Consider the following 17,508-nt stretch of genomic DNA (forward strand, 5'->3'; position numbering starts at 1 on the left):
ACATTATAAGTAAAATAAATATTATGTATGTATTTTATTAATAAAATATGAATATTTAACTTAATTTAATTGTACACTTAAAAATAATTTAATATTTAATTGTTTTTACTAAAAAAACTAATTTTTTTCATGAATAATTTTTTATATTAATATGTAATATTTTTCATTAAATACATATTTTACATAATATACATATTACATAAATAATTATTGATATTAAATTTTTCATAAATAATTAATATTAAATAATTTCACAATAAAAACTTCCAAAAGAGGAAGAGGAAACCTGCTAAAGCCGGGCCCATTGAGCAGAGATTTTTTGAGAAACAAATGGTGGCTGATGTGCCGTTAGGTGCTGGTAGGGCATGTAAAATTATGACACGTGGGCCACTGAAAGTCACAACTCAATTATCATATATTGTTAACGGTATAGATAAAAAGCATTAAAAAATGAAACGGTCGAGATGAATCTCAAGTGGCAGCATAGGTGAGACTGAGGACACACTGTAAAAAACCACCCAACCTGTCCAAGTCAGAGTGGAAGAAGAAACCACATATATGATTTCTCACCCACAGGGCGTTGATGCCTCCAATTTCGGAAGTTTTCGGTTTAAACAAATGGATGACATAAAACCATTTTTTATTTTTATATTTTAAATTCCTGGTACCACCCAATGTCTTAATTGCGGAAAATCTTTCGGATTTCTGGCCCTGGTTGGGATAAGTTGATGGGGTCGTAAGTGCAACAGAGCCACGAAAGAAGAGAGTTTTGGTTTCCAAAACCTCGTTTTTCCCAACACAGAAAAAATGTTGACGAAACTGTGTTTGATGGCTTCTCATGGATGCCCTGTGGGACTTGCTCTGCAGCAAGACTTGCCCATGGTTGGCAGCACCATTACCAAGGTAAAGAATCTGGTTTATGATTTGGTGGTAGCAACTTTTTACATACTTATGCCCTAATCCTTTTGGTGGGTCTTTCAATGAAAAAGGGTTTTCTTTAACATTTTGTTAGTATTAATAAATTGTTTCTTAAAATTTGGAGAGTGGCCTATTGAGCATAAGTGGAATCTGGAATTGAGTTTGTTATATTTTTTCTCTTTCACAATTAATGTTTTTGGTGAAATTCTATAAAGATAGATAGTTTAGTGTGCTAAGTGCCCTTAGGGTACTCCAGTTTATGAATCAATAAATAATTTTGTGCATTGAAAATCGTGGTGGAGTTTGTTAGTGACGGTCCTGCTAATCGGTGCCTTTTCTTCATTTTTTTTCCTTGAATTTTTGTGTAAGACAGGGTTGCCTACCATTATTGCCTTCTCCTGTACTGAAACCGGCAATGATCAGATATGGATCTCCGCTAAATCCATTTGAGTCAACCAAGCCCCAGAAAGAGTGGTTCGATTCTGATCATATTGTCAACGTGAACTTGTCGACTCAAAGACCCATGCTTATTGATGTTCAAGGTGAGCAGGCAGCTTAGTAAGTTGTATTTGATCCTGCCATTTGATTGCTGACTAGTTCTTCAAAGTTAAATGATTGATTGCTCAATTCCAACTTCTCTAGCTCGTAGCCACATAACTTAAATACTATTTGTTGGTGATGTAATAACTAGTAATCCTGCAAACACTCTTTCAGTTTGTTATAAAAGGTTGTGTGTCTCTGCTATGTGTTGAATGTATCTCATTATTTCACATGTTCATTTTAGTAGTAAAAATGTTAAAACCAATGGTCATTTTTCATTAAATGTTAATTTAGTGGTGAAATGTTAAACCTGATGACAAAAAAGATTACATAATACCTAATCACTGAAGCTTGGTTTTCTTTCTCAGATATGGTGCACCCTAGTTGCTAGAATGATGTAAGTAATTGCTGAGAGGATGGTAGATTTAATTATTGAGCCTACATATACTTCTGTGATGAATGTTTATTTACTTATGCTATTAAGTTTATGTTTTAAGCCGTGTCAAACTAAGTAATTTTCTTAATTTCGGTTGCAGGAACTTATCCAAGCCCAGTACATTTTGGCTTTGGCATCGTTGAACAATGCTCTCAGCAGGATAAAATTTTGCAGTGCATCATGTCTGAGAGTGCTGAAGCTGGGATAGGTGGTGTGCATATATCTCTATTGTCTGGCTTGGTGGATTTGCAATTGTCAGGCATTGATGAACCTCAAAAACCATTGACACCTGTTATCCCAGAAAGCAAATTCTTCATCCCGAAGCTTTTGCTAGATATTTTTCAAGATTCGGCCTTTAGTTCAAAGGTTACAGTTCATCCAGATGGTCAAGTCACTTTTATGGGTACTGCATTTGAGATGAAAGATCTTCTTTCTGTAGTTGCTGATTCATACTTATTACGGAAGGGGGAAAGACAATTTATGCTTGTTCCACACTTCAGCAGGTATATAAATTATTTGGAGCTGTTTCAGAGTCAAATTAATCACATGAAATTCTTAATCTTCTGGTTACTTACAATTACGTTTTCATAGTAAAACAGAATATTCAACATTTTTTGTGTGTAAAGACTGTTGATCTATGGATTGAGTCAGATTTAATTAGATTTTCGATGTCAAATTTAAAAGCTTGGAAAATATATGTTTTTAAATGTGTTTTTTCTCTAATGTATGGGAAGATACCGGAATCTTTGCTATTTGCATGATTTAGCCTTAATTTTGTTGAATCTGTTGTTTTGCATTCATGACAACTACTTGAAGAATTTTACCCAAAAATGGCTATTTGACAATGGATTACCTTGTGTATCTGGCATGGTTAAATTTTATTGGAGGGAGTACTATAAGTTTGGGATGCTTTCATATAAGTTAATTGAAATTTGGTCAATGTGAAGACAAACTTCGTTCTTCACTTGCTCCCTCCATATGCCTGTGAGGATGTGTGCATGAATGTCTTGAATTGTTTGTTTATACTAATTTAATTAATGCACATCTGCTAACTGTTAATTTTTGATAAATAGTCTTTTTTATTTTAGATGATGCTTTCAGAAACTAATAAAAGAAACACAAATTATTTCTCTAAAATACACACTAGTTTTATTTTTGTTTTCTAATTCTGCAACAAATGCAAAATCAATAAAGAAATATATGATGATTAATATTAGTTACTGAAGTTAAATTAATTGCTTTCTAGTTTGTGCATAGTGATTCCTTGAATCAACTGATTTTTCAAACTTTTGTTGTTGCTATTAAATTACTTTTGAAATGAACTTTTAAATCTCCATAATTAACTATCTATTTTTGTTTGACTTTTACTGTCAATTTCTATGTGCAGGATGAGTATCAAAGAAGTAGAAGTAAAAAGTGTTTCCTCCACGCTGGATATTCATTCTACATTGGCTGTTCCTTTGAGGAGGTATTCAAAATATGTTTCCCTGAAAACTTGCCTCTTTTCTTCTCACTTTTAGATATGAAAGATATACTTGTCTAGGAGTTACTTTTATTCAAATAATAGTTCACAACCATTCTATTCTCTATAAAACAATGCAACTTTGGTCTGAGGGCTTTTCATTTCATCCATGTTATGCATTTGGTATACCCTAAGCTATGACCTATGCGTATAATCCAGTCTACAAACTGAGTTTTCGAGTAGGAGTCTGATGAGGAAGAATTATCTTCTTGTAAAACTTCTTTTCATGCATATAGACTCATGCAATTTTTCAGAATCTTGACATGGAGGAATTGTGTTCTACAGTGGAGCTGCATTATTACTTTCATTTATGCTGACTGTTTCTCTCTGGTTGTGGATGAGCTCACTAATAAACGTGTTATGTTGTTCCTTTTCTTTTTCTTAACAGTCCTGAGAAAGCCAAAGTCAAGCCTTCACGAAAGAAGAACAAGAAAGTAGCCAAAGATAGGGATCTCTTCAAGAAGAACTACTTACATGCATGTGAGAGTCTTCTGTCCATATTGGTTGACAAGAGGCCACACCGCAAAACAGCAATTCTCTCTCTCAAGAAGTCTGGCCCTGAACTTCCTGAGCTCCTCACACAATTTTCTGCTGGCATTGCCGGTACTGGTCTTGCTGTTCTGCTATCTGTGATCTGTAAGCTTGCTTGTGGAAGGGGGATTCCCTTTTGTTCTTATAAGCTCCTCAACACAGGTTTTGGATTTGGGTTGGTTTGGCTTTCTTGGGCAGTTAATAAGCTAAGGGATACAATTGTTGGCATTAACAAGAATGGTGGAAAGCCAAGACTGAAAGATGAGGAGATAATTCAAAAGGTGGACAAGAGCCTAAGAGAAATATACTTCAGATCCGCTGCATTGCTGGCAGTTGCAGTGCTAAGGCTTGCTTGAGCACTGAAGAAATGATGGCATCGAAATTGAAGTGCTGCAAGTGTCAGAGGTCCACACATTGGAACGATCATTATACCTTATTAGTTGGATGTCATGGCCAAGGCTTTTGGGGAAGTGATAGCAAAACGCAATCTTGTTTCAAACCAAATGAACCTTTGCTTGATCTTGGAAGCACATGATTGTGGATTTTTGTCTTGTGCAGCACTTGGATTCTGTACTTTGTCTGAGGATAGTATCTTGTTTCATTAACCAAAGTAAGTAGCATACTGGTTTGCTTGGTATTGGGGAGGTGAGACAAATTGTAAAGTGTAATGTGAAATTTTGCAATGAAATACTGTTTTGGTGAAATTGATCAGGTTGTATTATATATCACTGCTACCAAATGATGCAAGTCTATTTGCATGGAATATCTCTGCAAAAGTATTTCAGTTCCCACTATCTTATTCTGCAAAAGTCATTATGTGCACTGTTAAATGGGAGCATAATTCCAGAAACTGATATGGACCAATATACTGAATGATCAATATTTAGTACTTTACCCTGAAAGAAGACATCATAGTACTTCATCAGTAGTCTTCAATAAGATGTCTGAAACTAATAACAGAGAATTCTGGTCTTTTTAATAGCTAAAATGTAGTATTTAGGAGAGTAACATTGATTGTTTTAGATTTTGGTAAGCATTGATGCTAAAGAGACTATTTTTTGTATTCATAGCATATCTCATTTCATTTTGGTTGGACAGCTAAAAATTTGTCTCATTTTTTATGTATTATTTTATACTCTCAATTAAATAATATTTATCTTAATTAGTTAATTAAAATAATTATTATAAATTCAATACATGACGTGCAACAATTTATTCTTAAATGACTTTTTCAATGACTTCATTAATACAGTTTTTTTGTATTAATATAATGTCAGTGTAAAAATGCTTATATGACAATCAATGAGTGAGTGATAATGAAGTTTTTTCCAATACTGCAAGTGGATTCTAATTAAAATCTATCGACTATAGCATAAGTATTGGCTATCCACTAAAAAATCAAACAAAATTTGTTTATTGTTTTATTTCTTACAAATTAATTGCATATATATATAATTTAAAAATGAAGTAATAGTTAATGTATGTTAAAGTTTTAATAAAAAAATTAATAATAATAATAAGAATTTGTTTTGAAAAGGCAAATAAAAAAGAAAAAAGTATACAGTTGTATATGTTGACATGTATGGATAAATACATATTTTGTGAAAGATTCTATCCACACATTTAAGTCACTATTGTGGCACTATATTTCTCCATACATTTTCTACAACAAGGTTAAAAACACCTATCAATGAAATTTCAGGTGAAAAAAAGTTATATGCCTCTTTTACTGTTTATTTTATTTTGTTTATTAATTGTTTGAACTTTATATTATTGTCTCCAGTCTCCTTTTTGTGATTGTCTTCATATAAAGAACAAATAGTTAATTCATATGAATAATAAAAACATTTCACAATGTCTAAATGGTCTGAATAAAAACAAATTCTCAATAACTGTACAATTTTATTAATACAGAAACAATAATGAATTTCATAATAATTAGCTTTGTAGGAGATTAATTGATTAAATTTAATAGTTTTGGTATAATAATTTGACGCAAGGAATGTCATTGATTTTGTGAGATAGGAAAGGAAGGAGCCCATACCACGCAGGAACAACACTGTCCCCCGCTTTCTTTTACCCTTCACTTTACTCCTTGCATCCAATTCCAATTCTCTCACTTTTCTCAAATTTAATTTTTCTTACGACAAATTAAAAAAATCAACTTTCGTAACCCAACACAATCAAATCACACGTTCATTTCCCAACCCCAATCCCCTTTTCAATTGAAGCAATGGGTTTGAACGCTTAGTGTTGGAAGGACCAAAATGATTCCGTGGGGTGGCCTCAGTTGCTGTTTGAGTGCTGCTGCCCTTTATCTTCTCGGCAGAAGCAGCGGCAGGTATACATCTATTGCTGCCACTTTAAATTCAATCACGTTTTTCGTTCTGCCGTTACGGAACAACATATGTAAAAACTCCTTTTTTATGTGACAGGGATGCGGAAATTCTTAAATCGGTTACGAGGGTCAATCAGTTGAAGGAACTGGGTATGTATCTTTTTCGGACTTGAATCCTCAATTGTTCGAAAATTTGGTTTAAATTTTGTTGTCGTCGTCGTTTCGGATAACATGATCTGAGTTACTGATCGTTAAATGCATGCCACTTATGGTTTCGTAAAAAACTGGTGGAACGGTATCTAGTTTTAGCGCTTTTTTTTTTTTTTTTTTGCCAATGACCATTTGGGTTTGTTGGATATCCCACTTTTACCAGTGGCATGACCAAAACAATGTGTACAAGTATCGGATAACCCTCATTCCATGAATTAGGTTTTGGTGGGGTTGAGTTTGATCTAAACTCAAATTTTGAGATCATTTCAAAGCCGATCTTAGTGTTTATTATTAGGCCTGTCTTAGAGTTTATTATTAGCCTTATTTGAGATATCCATTATCGGGTTGTTATTTGAATCACATACAGATGTCCAGATTTGCAAACCTTTTGCTATATTATTTAGTAATTTGGCCAAAATATCGTAAGTGGGAGACAACTTTCTCACGAGTTAGCTTTAGAAGTTCAGTTAGGACAAAGCCTAAATTAAGAGGGTTGTTTCAAATGTCTTGTGGTGCTATTTGTACATGATAGTTAATCTGGTTGAAGAAAGCTATAGACCACTCTGTACATAGGAAAGTATTATTAGTTGCTTTAGATTGGCCTTATTTGGCTAGCTGATAATCATTTGTCATGATATACGTTCATCCTTCTTGCTATGCTGTTTGTTACGAGATACTTTTTACTTATTTTTTTGGGAACAATGACTTCCTCATTTTGCATAATTTTATGCTTGAGACACTATCCATATGATACTGGCCTCCTTGATATGTATTCCAATTAGTACTTGATATTAAAATAAAAATTCACTTACATTTCTATGGTGATGAATCGACAAGGTTACATGTTCTTTCATTGCATTAGAGTTTACTACTTGATAATGTGATGTTATGGTTTCTGATCATGCCTGGGTCTCCTCACTTTTCAGCTCAACTGTTAGATGCTGAAATATTACCCTTGATTGTTACAATTTCTGGAAGAGTCGGCTCTGAAACCCCAATTAACTGTGAGTTCAGTGGTTTAAGAGGCGTAATAGTTGAAGAAACAGTACGTATGCGTAAACCATGAATATCTCCATCTCATGAGGGCATTGCTTATGTCATCTTACTCCTCTGTGTTTGATATTGAAAATCTTTTACAACTTTTCTTTTAGGCAGAGCAGCATTTTCTTAAACACAATGATGCTGGTTCCTGGATACAAGATTCTGCTTTGATGCTATCAATGAGTAAAGAGGTTCCTTGGTATCTGGTGAGCGTTTTGCCTCTGTTGAATTAAAGTATGTTCTTTAACATTTAATTATTGTTATTATTTCTTATCAGACTGATGGTATATTTGTTTGTTAGAATAATCTTTAAATCTGTTAAGTGAACATTCCTCTCCTCGTGCCAATTATTAGAATTGATATATATATATATATATATATATATATATATAATATCTGAATGAAAACCAGTGCACTTAAAGTAAACATTTAGGATTACAGTGCCTCTGTCATTATTATATTAGGATGATGGGAGTGATCGTGTGCATGTGGTTGGAGCTCGGGGTGCCACTGGTTTTGCATTACCTGTTGGAAGTGAGGCATTTGAAGAGTCAGGTCGGTCACTTGTACGTGGAACATTGGATTATCTCCAAGGTCTCAAGGTGGGAGTCTTTTCATCCATCCGATCCTTCCTGCTGGTCCCTGCAAAATTAAAAGATAAATAGAAGAATTGAGATGCTTTTTTTGTAAACTGACATAATTGACATCGTGCTTTTAGATGCTTGGGGTCAAGAGAATTGAACGGGTACTTCCTATTGGAACTTCCCTGACGGTTGTTGGTGAGGTAATGTAATTAATTTCAAGAACATGGCTACTTACTTTCTCAAGAATCAAGAGTGGCATTTCATTATAATCTGTATTAGCAGTGCAGATTATATAGGTAATGGTAAAAGATACAGCAGGAGTAATACTTGCCCTGCTAATTGCTGGAACAATCATTTCACTAAAAACGTGTTTCAGTGATTCCTGAGTCCTAGTGACTTAACTCATAAATTTTAGATTGGAAAAACCTCTAGTTGATTATGTGATACATTTGAAGTCAAATGAACTTTACTTTACAAGTTTTCTAATTCAGATCATAGGCATTGTTGTTTCTCATAAATTCAAACACATTACAGCATACATGAGAGAAAAAAAAAACCTATCCCTTTCTATTTTCAATGTATCAAGTCTAGTTCATTTTTGTGCCTATCAGATACTAATCCTTTACTGTTTTTTTTTAATTTATTTTTTAACTTTATCATCAGGCTGCTAAAGATGACGTTGGGACCATTCGAATTCAACGACCCCACAAAGGACCATTTTATGTCTCTCCCAAAACAATTGATCAACTAATTGCAAATCTGGGAAAATGGGCAAGGTTACTTTACAAATGTCTGGATGCCTATTGAGAGTTTTGGTGTACCAGATTTTTTTATTGACTAAATTTTCTTTTTAGGTGGTATAAGTATGCCTCTGTGGGCTTGACAGTGTTTGGTGCTTATCTGATAGCTAAGCATGCTATTCGGTACATATTGGAAAGACGTCGCCGCAGCGAACTACAAAGAAAGTAATCAATAGTGATTCTTCTTCTCATTAGTGCTAAAAGACCAAATGCCATTGGAAGCTTTTAATTAACAAAAAGTGATAAAACGTTGTTTTAATTATTAAGAGTTCACCTCTCAAATTTAATGGGAAGTTTTGGCACTGTTCAATGCACGTGTCTTATTTTTAATTGGTCTTGACAATTTTATCCAGGGTTCTTGCTGCTGCTGCTGCGAAGAAGTCAGGATCAAATAATGATGGTAAATTTTATGGCTCAATTATATCTATGTTTGCATCGCCTATTTTAATATTTACCATAACTTTATGGTTCTTTCTCAGTTGAAAAGGCGGACAGCTTATCAGATGTTGCTAAAAGGGATCGTTTAATGCCGGATTTGTGTGTAATATGCCTTGAACAGGAATACAATGCTGTTTTTGTTCCGTAAGCCATCTCATCCTCTTTCCTGGTTGACATAAAATATTCTGCAGCCAATTTTAGACGGTTATATGATTTTCTTCACATGAAAACTGGCTATTATAAAAGCAGTACCGCTGAGAATTACAAACAAACTTCTGCAGTTTCATTCTTTTTTCCATGAATATAAATTATCAAGCCATTTTCTTAATTATCTTTATTAAATATGATAAACATGAAGAAAAAAAGCTTATTCATCCTAAATGATTCAAAACAATGTTTGGTGGCCAAAAATATTATCGTTAACTATGTTTGAGTATTAAATTTAGTCCAGTTTTTACTGGCAAAATAAAAAAATGCAACATTGCAGAAAACGTTTCCCTTGAGTCAACCTCCTCCCAGTGTTCTGTGTGGAAGTTTTGATATTATTTGTATTACATTAACCCACCTCAATCCCAAACTATCCTCTTCTATGCTCCGGTGACATGATTATTATACACTATATACACACCATCTGTATATGCCTGCTACAATCACTCAAACTGAGATGTTCAAAAGTAGAGTTATTTATTTAATTCCATACTCTATTGAAAAACCCCTAAGTTATATGTTATGTTTTCAGGTGTGGCCATATGTGTTGCTGTACAACTTGTTCTTCACACCTGACCAATTGTCCTCTTTGCCGGCGACAGATAGAGAAGGTTGTTAAGACTTTCCGTCATTGAGAATGATACATGGAAGCCCAACTAAAACAAGTCACTTGGAATGAGGAATTGTGCCTTAACAATCCAAGGGCAACAAAATTGGTCACTGTTGATTTAGCACTTTTTCATCGTCTATATTTTTTACAGGCTTTTGTCTGTGAGCAATTATGAAACCAACGGCCTTTACAGAAATATCTACACGGATTTGGCATCAAAGTTTGTAAATAGTTATCAGAACAAGTTATGTTACTTCAGTCTGTTGTAGAACTTTATTTTCTCATAGGATGGATTCTACTTTTTGTTGAATGTTTCTCTTCTTATGTACTGTGAAAACAATTTGTCAATCATACCAGGGGCTCATTGTATACTCGAGTTCTTAGCTTGCGTATGTAGTTTGTACTGGATAGTTGTCTTTGTAATCACTATTTCATCAATGACAATGACAATGACATGCATTTCTCATCCATATTTTGAATAAATTCTATTATTGGTTGAAACTAGTTGGAAATTACTAATTTTGGTGAGACTAATGAACATCATTTAAGTTTTTTTGTAATTTTTAATAAATTTTAATCAATAAAAAATGAATGTTAGAGTTCATAACCATTGTTTAATGTAATGTGACGTGTGCCTAGATCACTACGTCACTTTAGTTTGTGTTTAATCTTCTGGGGTGGGAATAAAAAAGTGAAAAAAGGGTTTTTTGGCGTGTTTATTTGAACTAAATTGATTGGAACACTGAACAGGTTTTGGAAATTTGGAATATATCCTTAGCTTTCGAGAGAGTGGGGTAAGCAATGTTCATCAGTGAAGAAAAGAAAGAACGGTAAAAAAGGGAATCTTTTTTTGAGTGGAGAACTAGAAAGTTTTTTGCGTTGAGAATAAAGGAGTAAAATTATATTTTAGGTCAATAATTTTTGGTTCTTTGCTTCAGAAACTCTAATAATGAGTGGCTTTCTTTGTTTCTTGAAGGGCTTGACAAGAAATTCCTTTACAGTGTATGATTGTTATCAGAGCTACCGGTGTTACAGAATCTGGCTATAGGCCACAAATCGTATAAAATACTGTAAGATTCAGCATTACCTTCAAACAATGTAATCCAATTATTAATAGACTTAAGTAGCAACTTTAGCGATAGTAGAGCCTCCTTTTTTGTATTACCAATAAGAAATTAATTTAGCAATCATGAAATAACATAAAAAAAGCTGTTGAAGTTATTTGATTGCCATGTTAAACTTCAATTTTATCTGTTGGTTTTGGATGGAGTCGTCATGCAAAGAATTGATCCATTACAGTATGCATATGTAAAGTTTGTAGGCGCAGCCTAATCTTTATGCATGATATTCAGAAAACTTAAAATGATGAACAAGCAGCCGAGAGACAAACTATTAAAGAATTTCCACGAGCTTTCTTCAGATTCTTTTTATAAATCAGAATAGGATTCTACTTGTTCAAGAAACAATAATACATATTCTAGCAGTACCATGTTGTAGATTTTTCTATTTCAATGTCATGCATACTTTTTCTTTCTTTTTTGGTGTTGAGTTACACAACACTAGGTTTAATCTTATGATCAGACGTCATTTTTCACGAAAAAGCCATTATTATTAATCTGCACATCACAGGGACCAGTAGAATCACGTTTGCTGTGAGGGAAGCTAACATGATTCTTTGTTGCAACTTGGCTTTGATTATTTCTCCATTCTTCTACTTGGAGACAACTGAAAGAATCCTATGCTCCTTTGAAAGTCCTTTTGTCAGTCATAAAATTTCAATTTTCTCCCTTCTTTTTTCCTTATACTAAGCTGTCAAATATGCCAATAATTAAAGACATAAGTTTGGTTAAGCTGAAGGTGGATATATAATAATTGTTAGGGTGAGAAGAAAGTGGTGGGAATTGATCCCTGTCATGGAAACTAAGAAAAAGCAACCTCATTAGCTGTTAGGAATCTTATCCTAATGGTTTCTTCAATAACAATTGGTTCTCTTAAAGGATCACAGAAGATGTTTGTCTTTATTTTTCAAATATCATTGTCTTTATTTTTCCTTTCCACACTCTGCATAAAAAGTTTAACACAAATATATATGCTCACCACCACAATATTCTGAACTTAACCCATTGAGTAGTCACACTATGGACAAAAACAATGGCTCAAACTCTTCTGTGTGCAACAAAATCCGTCAAGCACTTGCAAGCAACCTTGCTGTTCGAACCATTCAACGCATCACAAGCTTCAATCAAGAACCTAAACCACTCACCAAACATCCAAAAACACCTTCTATCATTAGTATTCCTATCCAAAACAAACCACTTCCAAATCATAAGGCTCACAAACAAGGATCAGGGTCAGGAGCAATTCCAATAAAGTTTGATCACTCATCAGTCTCAAGTGCAGAAAGAGCAAACAAAATGGCTATCAAAGGTGAGCCTCATGCACAGCGTGTTCCCATGCAAGGGTACAAACAACAAGGCCATGGGGTGCTCACAGAATCACCACATGGTAAGAAAATTGACATCAATGACCATTTCAAAGATTTCATTCAACAAACCAGGGAGAAAATGATGAGAAGCATGACGAACATTGGTTGGGGTCAGAACAACCATGCAGCTGCACCAGATCATGAGTCTCACCATGCTAGTCACAAAAACGAAAGCCATTTTTCTGACTTTATTCAGCGTGCTAGGAAGAAACTCAGAACTTCAACAACTGTTCGAAAGAATAATTACACCAAGAAAGAGTGAGAGTCTGAATATTCAAGAAGCTTGATCAGTAAGTAGTATTGCTCGTGTGGTGTGGTAAATTATGAGCTGAGGTCATCCTTTATAAGGGTATTCATGCATGATATTTCTTTCTTATATATGTTGAAGTCTTAATACATTGATCTATATTAAATATTCTCTATAAAAAGATGTTCTTGAGTGAATTTTCTTCTTCCCCAGTAACCCCAATTTAAAAGTGTCGTGTATCAGATCATATAAAATCCACAGAAAATATGTACGCTCTACATGCTAATGCAGCCATAGTTTACATGAGACATTTTGTAAATCAGAACGCATACGGAATATAGACAAACAGAACAAGATTCCCCTCTGGGGATCTTGCTTCCTCCACCCTAATAATAGAAAAAGATTAACACATTCCATATCACTAATACCATCTTGCCACCGCAGCTTTTAGCATTACGGTAAAGAAGTAGAATTTATGCTGAACTTCCGAGACATCCCTTTATATCCATGTATACGTATTTCGTGCATTGAACTAAATATTCGATAGCAGGAAAATGATATATTTAACAAGAGTAATACTATATTTTTTATATTCATTTAACATAAAGTATAAAGAAAAAATAGTTATAAAAATACAAACTTTTGTATTTTTTCAAGAAAAGAAAAAAAAAACAAAAATAGTATAAAATAAATGTAAAAAATTTAGGTGTGTGAAAGAATATTTTTCATCCAACAAACATAGAATAAGATAGAATAAGGACATTGATATATTGATATGTTCACACGACCAAAATATTCAATTCACACCCTACTGTCCAATTTTTTCTTTCAATTACCCTTTCATCCTTAATAAATATTAAAAAAAGTGAAACTTAATGTAAAAGATAAACATGCCTGCATGGCTGTCAAAGTATTATTTTTGCTAGAATAAACTCTAATTTATAATTCTGATATTTCCTGAAAATATTGTGTTATTTTGAGAAAAAAAAGTTATTTACTATTTGATCATTTTTACCATTTTTACTTAGTTAAAATGGTTTTATGAAAAGTTAACTTTTATATTTATAAAAGAAAGAGAAAATAAATAATAATATAATATAGTATCAAATAAAAGATTTGTGGCGTTACAATACTAATGTCTTTTTTAAAAGTTTACTTTGGAAAGTATTTCATGTTTTTCAAAAGAAAATTTGAAACACATTTTATATATAGATATTTGGAAAAACTCGTTTCGAAAGGTATTTTATACGTTCTAGAAAGTTTAGTCCAGAAATTTTATTCCGAAAAACTAGTTTCGAATTACATTTTATGCATTTTAAGAAAATTTTGATCCAAAAGTTTAGTTCTGAAAATTCTGTTTCACAAATCTCATTTTGAAAAGTTTGGGGTGAATGAAACAATTGTGGGGTACAGTAAGTAAAATTCCCCGTCTAGTGCAGGAAAATAGTCCAATAATTTGATTATTCTAAAAGATAAAAAGTTAACTATACGATTTTGATATTTTAATAATTTTTTTAACAATTTTTTATAACAGAATACATATCATCATTTTATTAGTTTATTTAAATTTATTTTTAAAAAAATATTTAAAATAAACTAATCATAAATTATTGTTATAAAAAATTGTCAAGAAAAAATTGTTAAAAGAATTTTTTTTCTTAACTAAAATTGTTTCTTGGAAGATCAAACTCTAAAAATATATTTAATAAGTATTTTATTTGATGTAATTCTTCTTTATTTTTGTTTCTATAAATGCAATTTGTTGATGATGTTCTCTGAATTAAAACAAACGTATTATGCATTATTTAACAATTTGAAAGCATAATATTGAAAAAGAAAATTAAAAAAAGTTATATAATATTTTTACAATTCACTCGTACCTGAAAGCTAACGATCCTATCAATGGAAAAAATCTGATACGTTATAAATTAATGTTATTTGAATTAGACTACATTGATAAGCATTGATCACGTAGTCTTGGATGCAAATTATATATTTCTTTAGGAAAACACTTTTCTAATTTCAATGTGAATCAATACAATTGTACTTCTTTTTAATTTACTTAGGGAATTCTTTTGGTGAATTTTTTAGGATCATTAGAACACTTTAGTTCTTTGTAAAATTCTCATTCTTAGATTAGTTGCATATAAACAACAAAATTTATATTAATATATAAAGAATTTTCTTTTTTTAGTGTCCATATTTGTTTTTCAAATATATTCTTTGAATAATTCTTTTAAATTAAAATAATTATTTTACTAATCTTATGTTTTTTTTTAACCTTTAATTTTTTTTTTCAATTTGTACTTTTATAAATTTAACTATTTTTAAATTATAAAAATATCAAAAAAATAAATAAAAAATATTTATAATAAAGTTATAAAAATTATTTATATTTAATTTCATAATCTATATTATTATATAAAGATGATTCATTTTTTTTTTCTAATTTACCTTCAGGTGACTTTTTTTTTTAAATTCAACTTTTTTCTATTTAATTTTTTTAAAATTTAATAATTTTTCAATTAAATAAGTAAATATCATCTACAGAATAAATAAAAAATTAAATTGTAAAAATTATTTATATCTATTTTTTATAATTATAATTTCATTTTTTTATTATCATAAAGTAAATACATTTGCACTCGTAACACATGCTTTTACTAAAATAAAATAATAAAAGTTACAAGAGACTAACATTGGCTAAATTATGTCTAATTCTTAATTATTATGATTAAACTTTACTAATATACAAGTAAGGATTGAACTTCATTGACTCTTAGTTACGATACTTAGAGTAATATTTGGACAACTATTACTTTTGGCTAAAACTCCAAGTATTTGAAATGCAATCACTTTTGACAAAAATCTTGAGTATTATTTGAAATGCAATTATTCTTGATTAAGATTGAGTATTGTTTAGATAACAAACATTCTTAACTAAAGTTAAAGACCCAAATATAATTTGAAACAGAGTCACTCCTAACTAAAATCGAAATATTCACAAAGAAAGTAATATAAAAGATCACAAGGTCACTTATTAGAAAGAAATGTTATGCCTTATGATAGATAAATATTATATACTTTTCTAAATTTCTATAAGCATGAACAATTATTTTCCTCACAATTATAGGGCTACTAAATGCTTAATAAAATAAAAGTCTTCTTGTTATTATTACAAGAGTTTCTCCAATCTTCCTTCTTAACAAAGATCTTCTATATATAAAGTTAAGAAGAAAAGAGTGGTTGCAAGTTATTTTTAGTTCTTGTTAGCCATGTCGAAGTCTTATCTTATTATTGATTCTTTTTATGTCTAATCATGTTTTTAAGTTGCTGAGATACATTAAATGTTTTTTTTACTAAGCATTAAATGCATGTGACTTCTTTAAGAATACTTATGGAATGTAAACAGGCTTTACAATAGCTTCCTTCGCCTTTTGAACAAAGTGCATGGCTTGATACAACTAGTTGACCTTGTAAAACTAACATCTTGCCTTTTCTAGAAAAACTTTTTATGTGAAGCAACTTTCAACATGTTCTTCAATTATGAAATTAGGAGATCCTTTTGAAATTTCCTACAAGTATAAATAAGTATTTATTAGTTTGTCCAAGAAAGAATTTATTAGACATAAAGCACAAACACATTGTCTTGGCCCATTTTAGATAGGCTAGATTTTGACATGCATCGATCAAACATTGACATATATTCCTATGAGGGGACACAAACGTCCTACCTTAATTTTACGAGTAATTTTCCCTGCACCTCCTGGATCTCGTCCTGCACCTCCTATTTTCCTTTTAATTCCAACTGTACCCCTATATCTCTGACCCTACTATTCATTGGGTTTATAAAAAGTAACTTTATAGGAAAAACCCTACACCCCCTATTTTCAGTCTTTCCTTGCCTTGACCAGTCTTCCTCTCCTTCCCTCCCTCCAACCAGTGCATCCCCCTCCTTCCAACTAGTGCATCTCTCTGTGCAGTTTCTATCTTGACGTTGGGCGTGGGCTGTCAACGTAACAGGGTAGCTAGCAGTTCTTCATCTTTGAAGGTTAGTATTTCTCCTGTACTCTAGTAGATCTGGTAGATCTGGAAAAATGGGATGGATTTTTCTGTATGTATGTACATGAACTGTGCGTGGAGAGGCCGTGAAGGGTTAACCGCAAGTGGTACTGTGGTTAACCCCTGTCGCAGTACGAACAGCGGATAAGGATTGCCGCAGTTCGATTAGCGTCCAAGAGCAACCGCAGATGGATCTGCGGTTGGTTTGGTTTAGGGGGTGCACAAGGGAAACGCAGCTCAAACTGCGGTTGTCGTTAAACGCAGCTCAGACTGCGGTTTAGGAGTTTTGTGTTTTTTTTCCTTAATTTTTTTTCAAAACGTTGTTTTTTTAATTTTAGGTTGTTTGTTAATTTTTTTTTAAGTTTATAAAATTTTATATATTATTTATTATTAATGTAATTTAGATTAAGTATTAATTATGATTTTAGATTAAGTATTAATTAATTTATTGGATGAAATAATTTTTATTATTTTAAACTATATTTTCGTAAATAATTTTAGTACATTATTTATTAAGTATATAATTTTAGTTAATTTTT

General features: G+C 32.0%; 3 protein-coding genes across 3 annotated transcripts; all 3 read left to right on the top strand.

Moving 5' to 3' along the window:
- The first annotated feature begins 584 nt into the window (after window positions 1-584).
- Window positions 585-4,734, top strand: LOC106772456. The gene is made up of 5 exons (XM_014658869.2): window positions 585-903; window positions 1,292-1,460; window positions 1,995-2,397; window positions 3,282-3,362; window positions 3,805-4,734. The coding sequence occupies exons 1-5, from the start codon at window positions 808-810 to the stop codon at window positions 4,301-4,303; spliced, it is 1,248 nt and encodes a 415-aa protein (XP_014514355.1). The 5' UTR covers window positions 585-807; the 3' UTR covers window positions 4,304-4,734.
- Window positions 4,735-5,953: 1,219 nt separating this feature from the next.
- On the top strand, window positions 5,954-10,645 carry LOC106772837 (E3 ubiquitin-protein ligase SP1). Its single transcript, XM_014659444.2, has 11 exons — window positions 5,954-6,288; window positions 6,383-6,435; window positions 7,422-7,540; window positions 7,647-7,742; window positions 8,001-8,138; window positions 8,255-8,320; window positions 8,784-8,896; window positions 8,975-9,085; window positions 9,274-9,320; window positions 9,400-9,502; window positions 10,098-10,645. Exons 1-11 carry the CDS (start codon window positions 6,215-6,217, stop codon window positions 10,198-10,200), a joined length of 1,023 nt encoding a protein of 340 aa, XP_014514930.1. The 5' UTR covers window positions 5,954-6,214; the 3' UTR covers window positions 10,201-10,645.
- Window positions 10,646-12,183: 1,538 nt separating this feature from the next.
- LOC106771424 lies at window positions 12,184-13,305 on the top strand. Its single transcript, XM_014657398.2, has one exon. The coding sequence runs from the start codon at window positions 12,314-12,316 to the stop codon at window positions 12,920-12,922; it is 609 nt and encodes a 202-aa protein (XP_014512884.1). The 5' UTR covers window positions 12,184-12,313; the 3' UTR covers window positions 12,923-13,305.
- Window positions 13,306-17,508: the final 4,203 nt, after the last annotated feature.

Source organism: Vigna radiata, chromosome 8 (genome assembly GCF_000741045.1).
Source record: "Vigna radiata var. radiata cultivar VC1973A chromosome 8, Vradiata_ver6, whole genome shotgun sequence".
Lineage (NCBI taxonomy): Eukaryota > Viridiplantae > Streptophyta > Magnoliopsida > Fabales > Fabaceae > Vigna > Vigna radiata.

Bases quoted from the DNA above. Each gene is read 5' to 3' on its own strand.
- LOC106772456 (XM_014658869.2), top strand. From the start codon at position 808: ATGTTGACGAAACTGTGTTTGATGGCTTCTCATGGATGCCCTGTGGGA. The intron at 904-1,291 runs GTAAAGAATCTG...TGTGTAAGACAG, and splicing joins TTGGCAGCACCATTACCAAG to GGTTGCCTACCATTATTGCC. The intron at 2,398-3,281 runs GTATATAAATTA...TTCTATGTGCAG, and splicing joins CTTGTTCCACACTTCAGCAG to GATGAGTATCAAAGAAGTAG.
- LOC106772837 (XM_014659444.2), top strand. From the start codon at position 6,215: ATGATTCCGTGGGGTGGCCTCAGTTGCTGTTTGAGTGCTGCTGCCCTT. The intron at 7,541-7,646 runs GTACGTATGCGT...CTTTTCTTTTAG, and splicing joins GCGTAATAGTTGAAGAAACA to GCAGAGCAGCATTTTCTTAA. The intron at 9,503-10,097 runs GTAAGCCATCTC...TTATGTTTTCAG, and splicing joins TACAATGCTGTTTTTGTTCC to GTGTGGCCATATGTGTTGCT.
- LOC106771424 (XM_014657398.2), top strand. From the start codon at position 12,314: ATGGACAAAAACAATGGCTCAAACTCTTCTGTGTGCAACAAAATCCGT.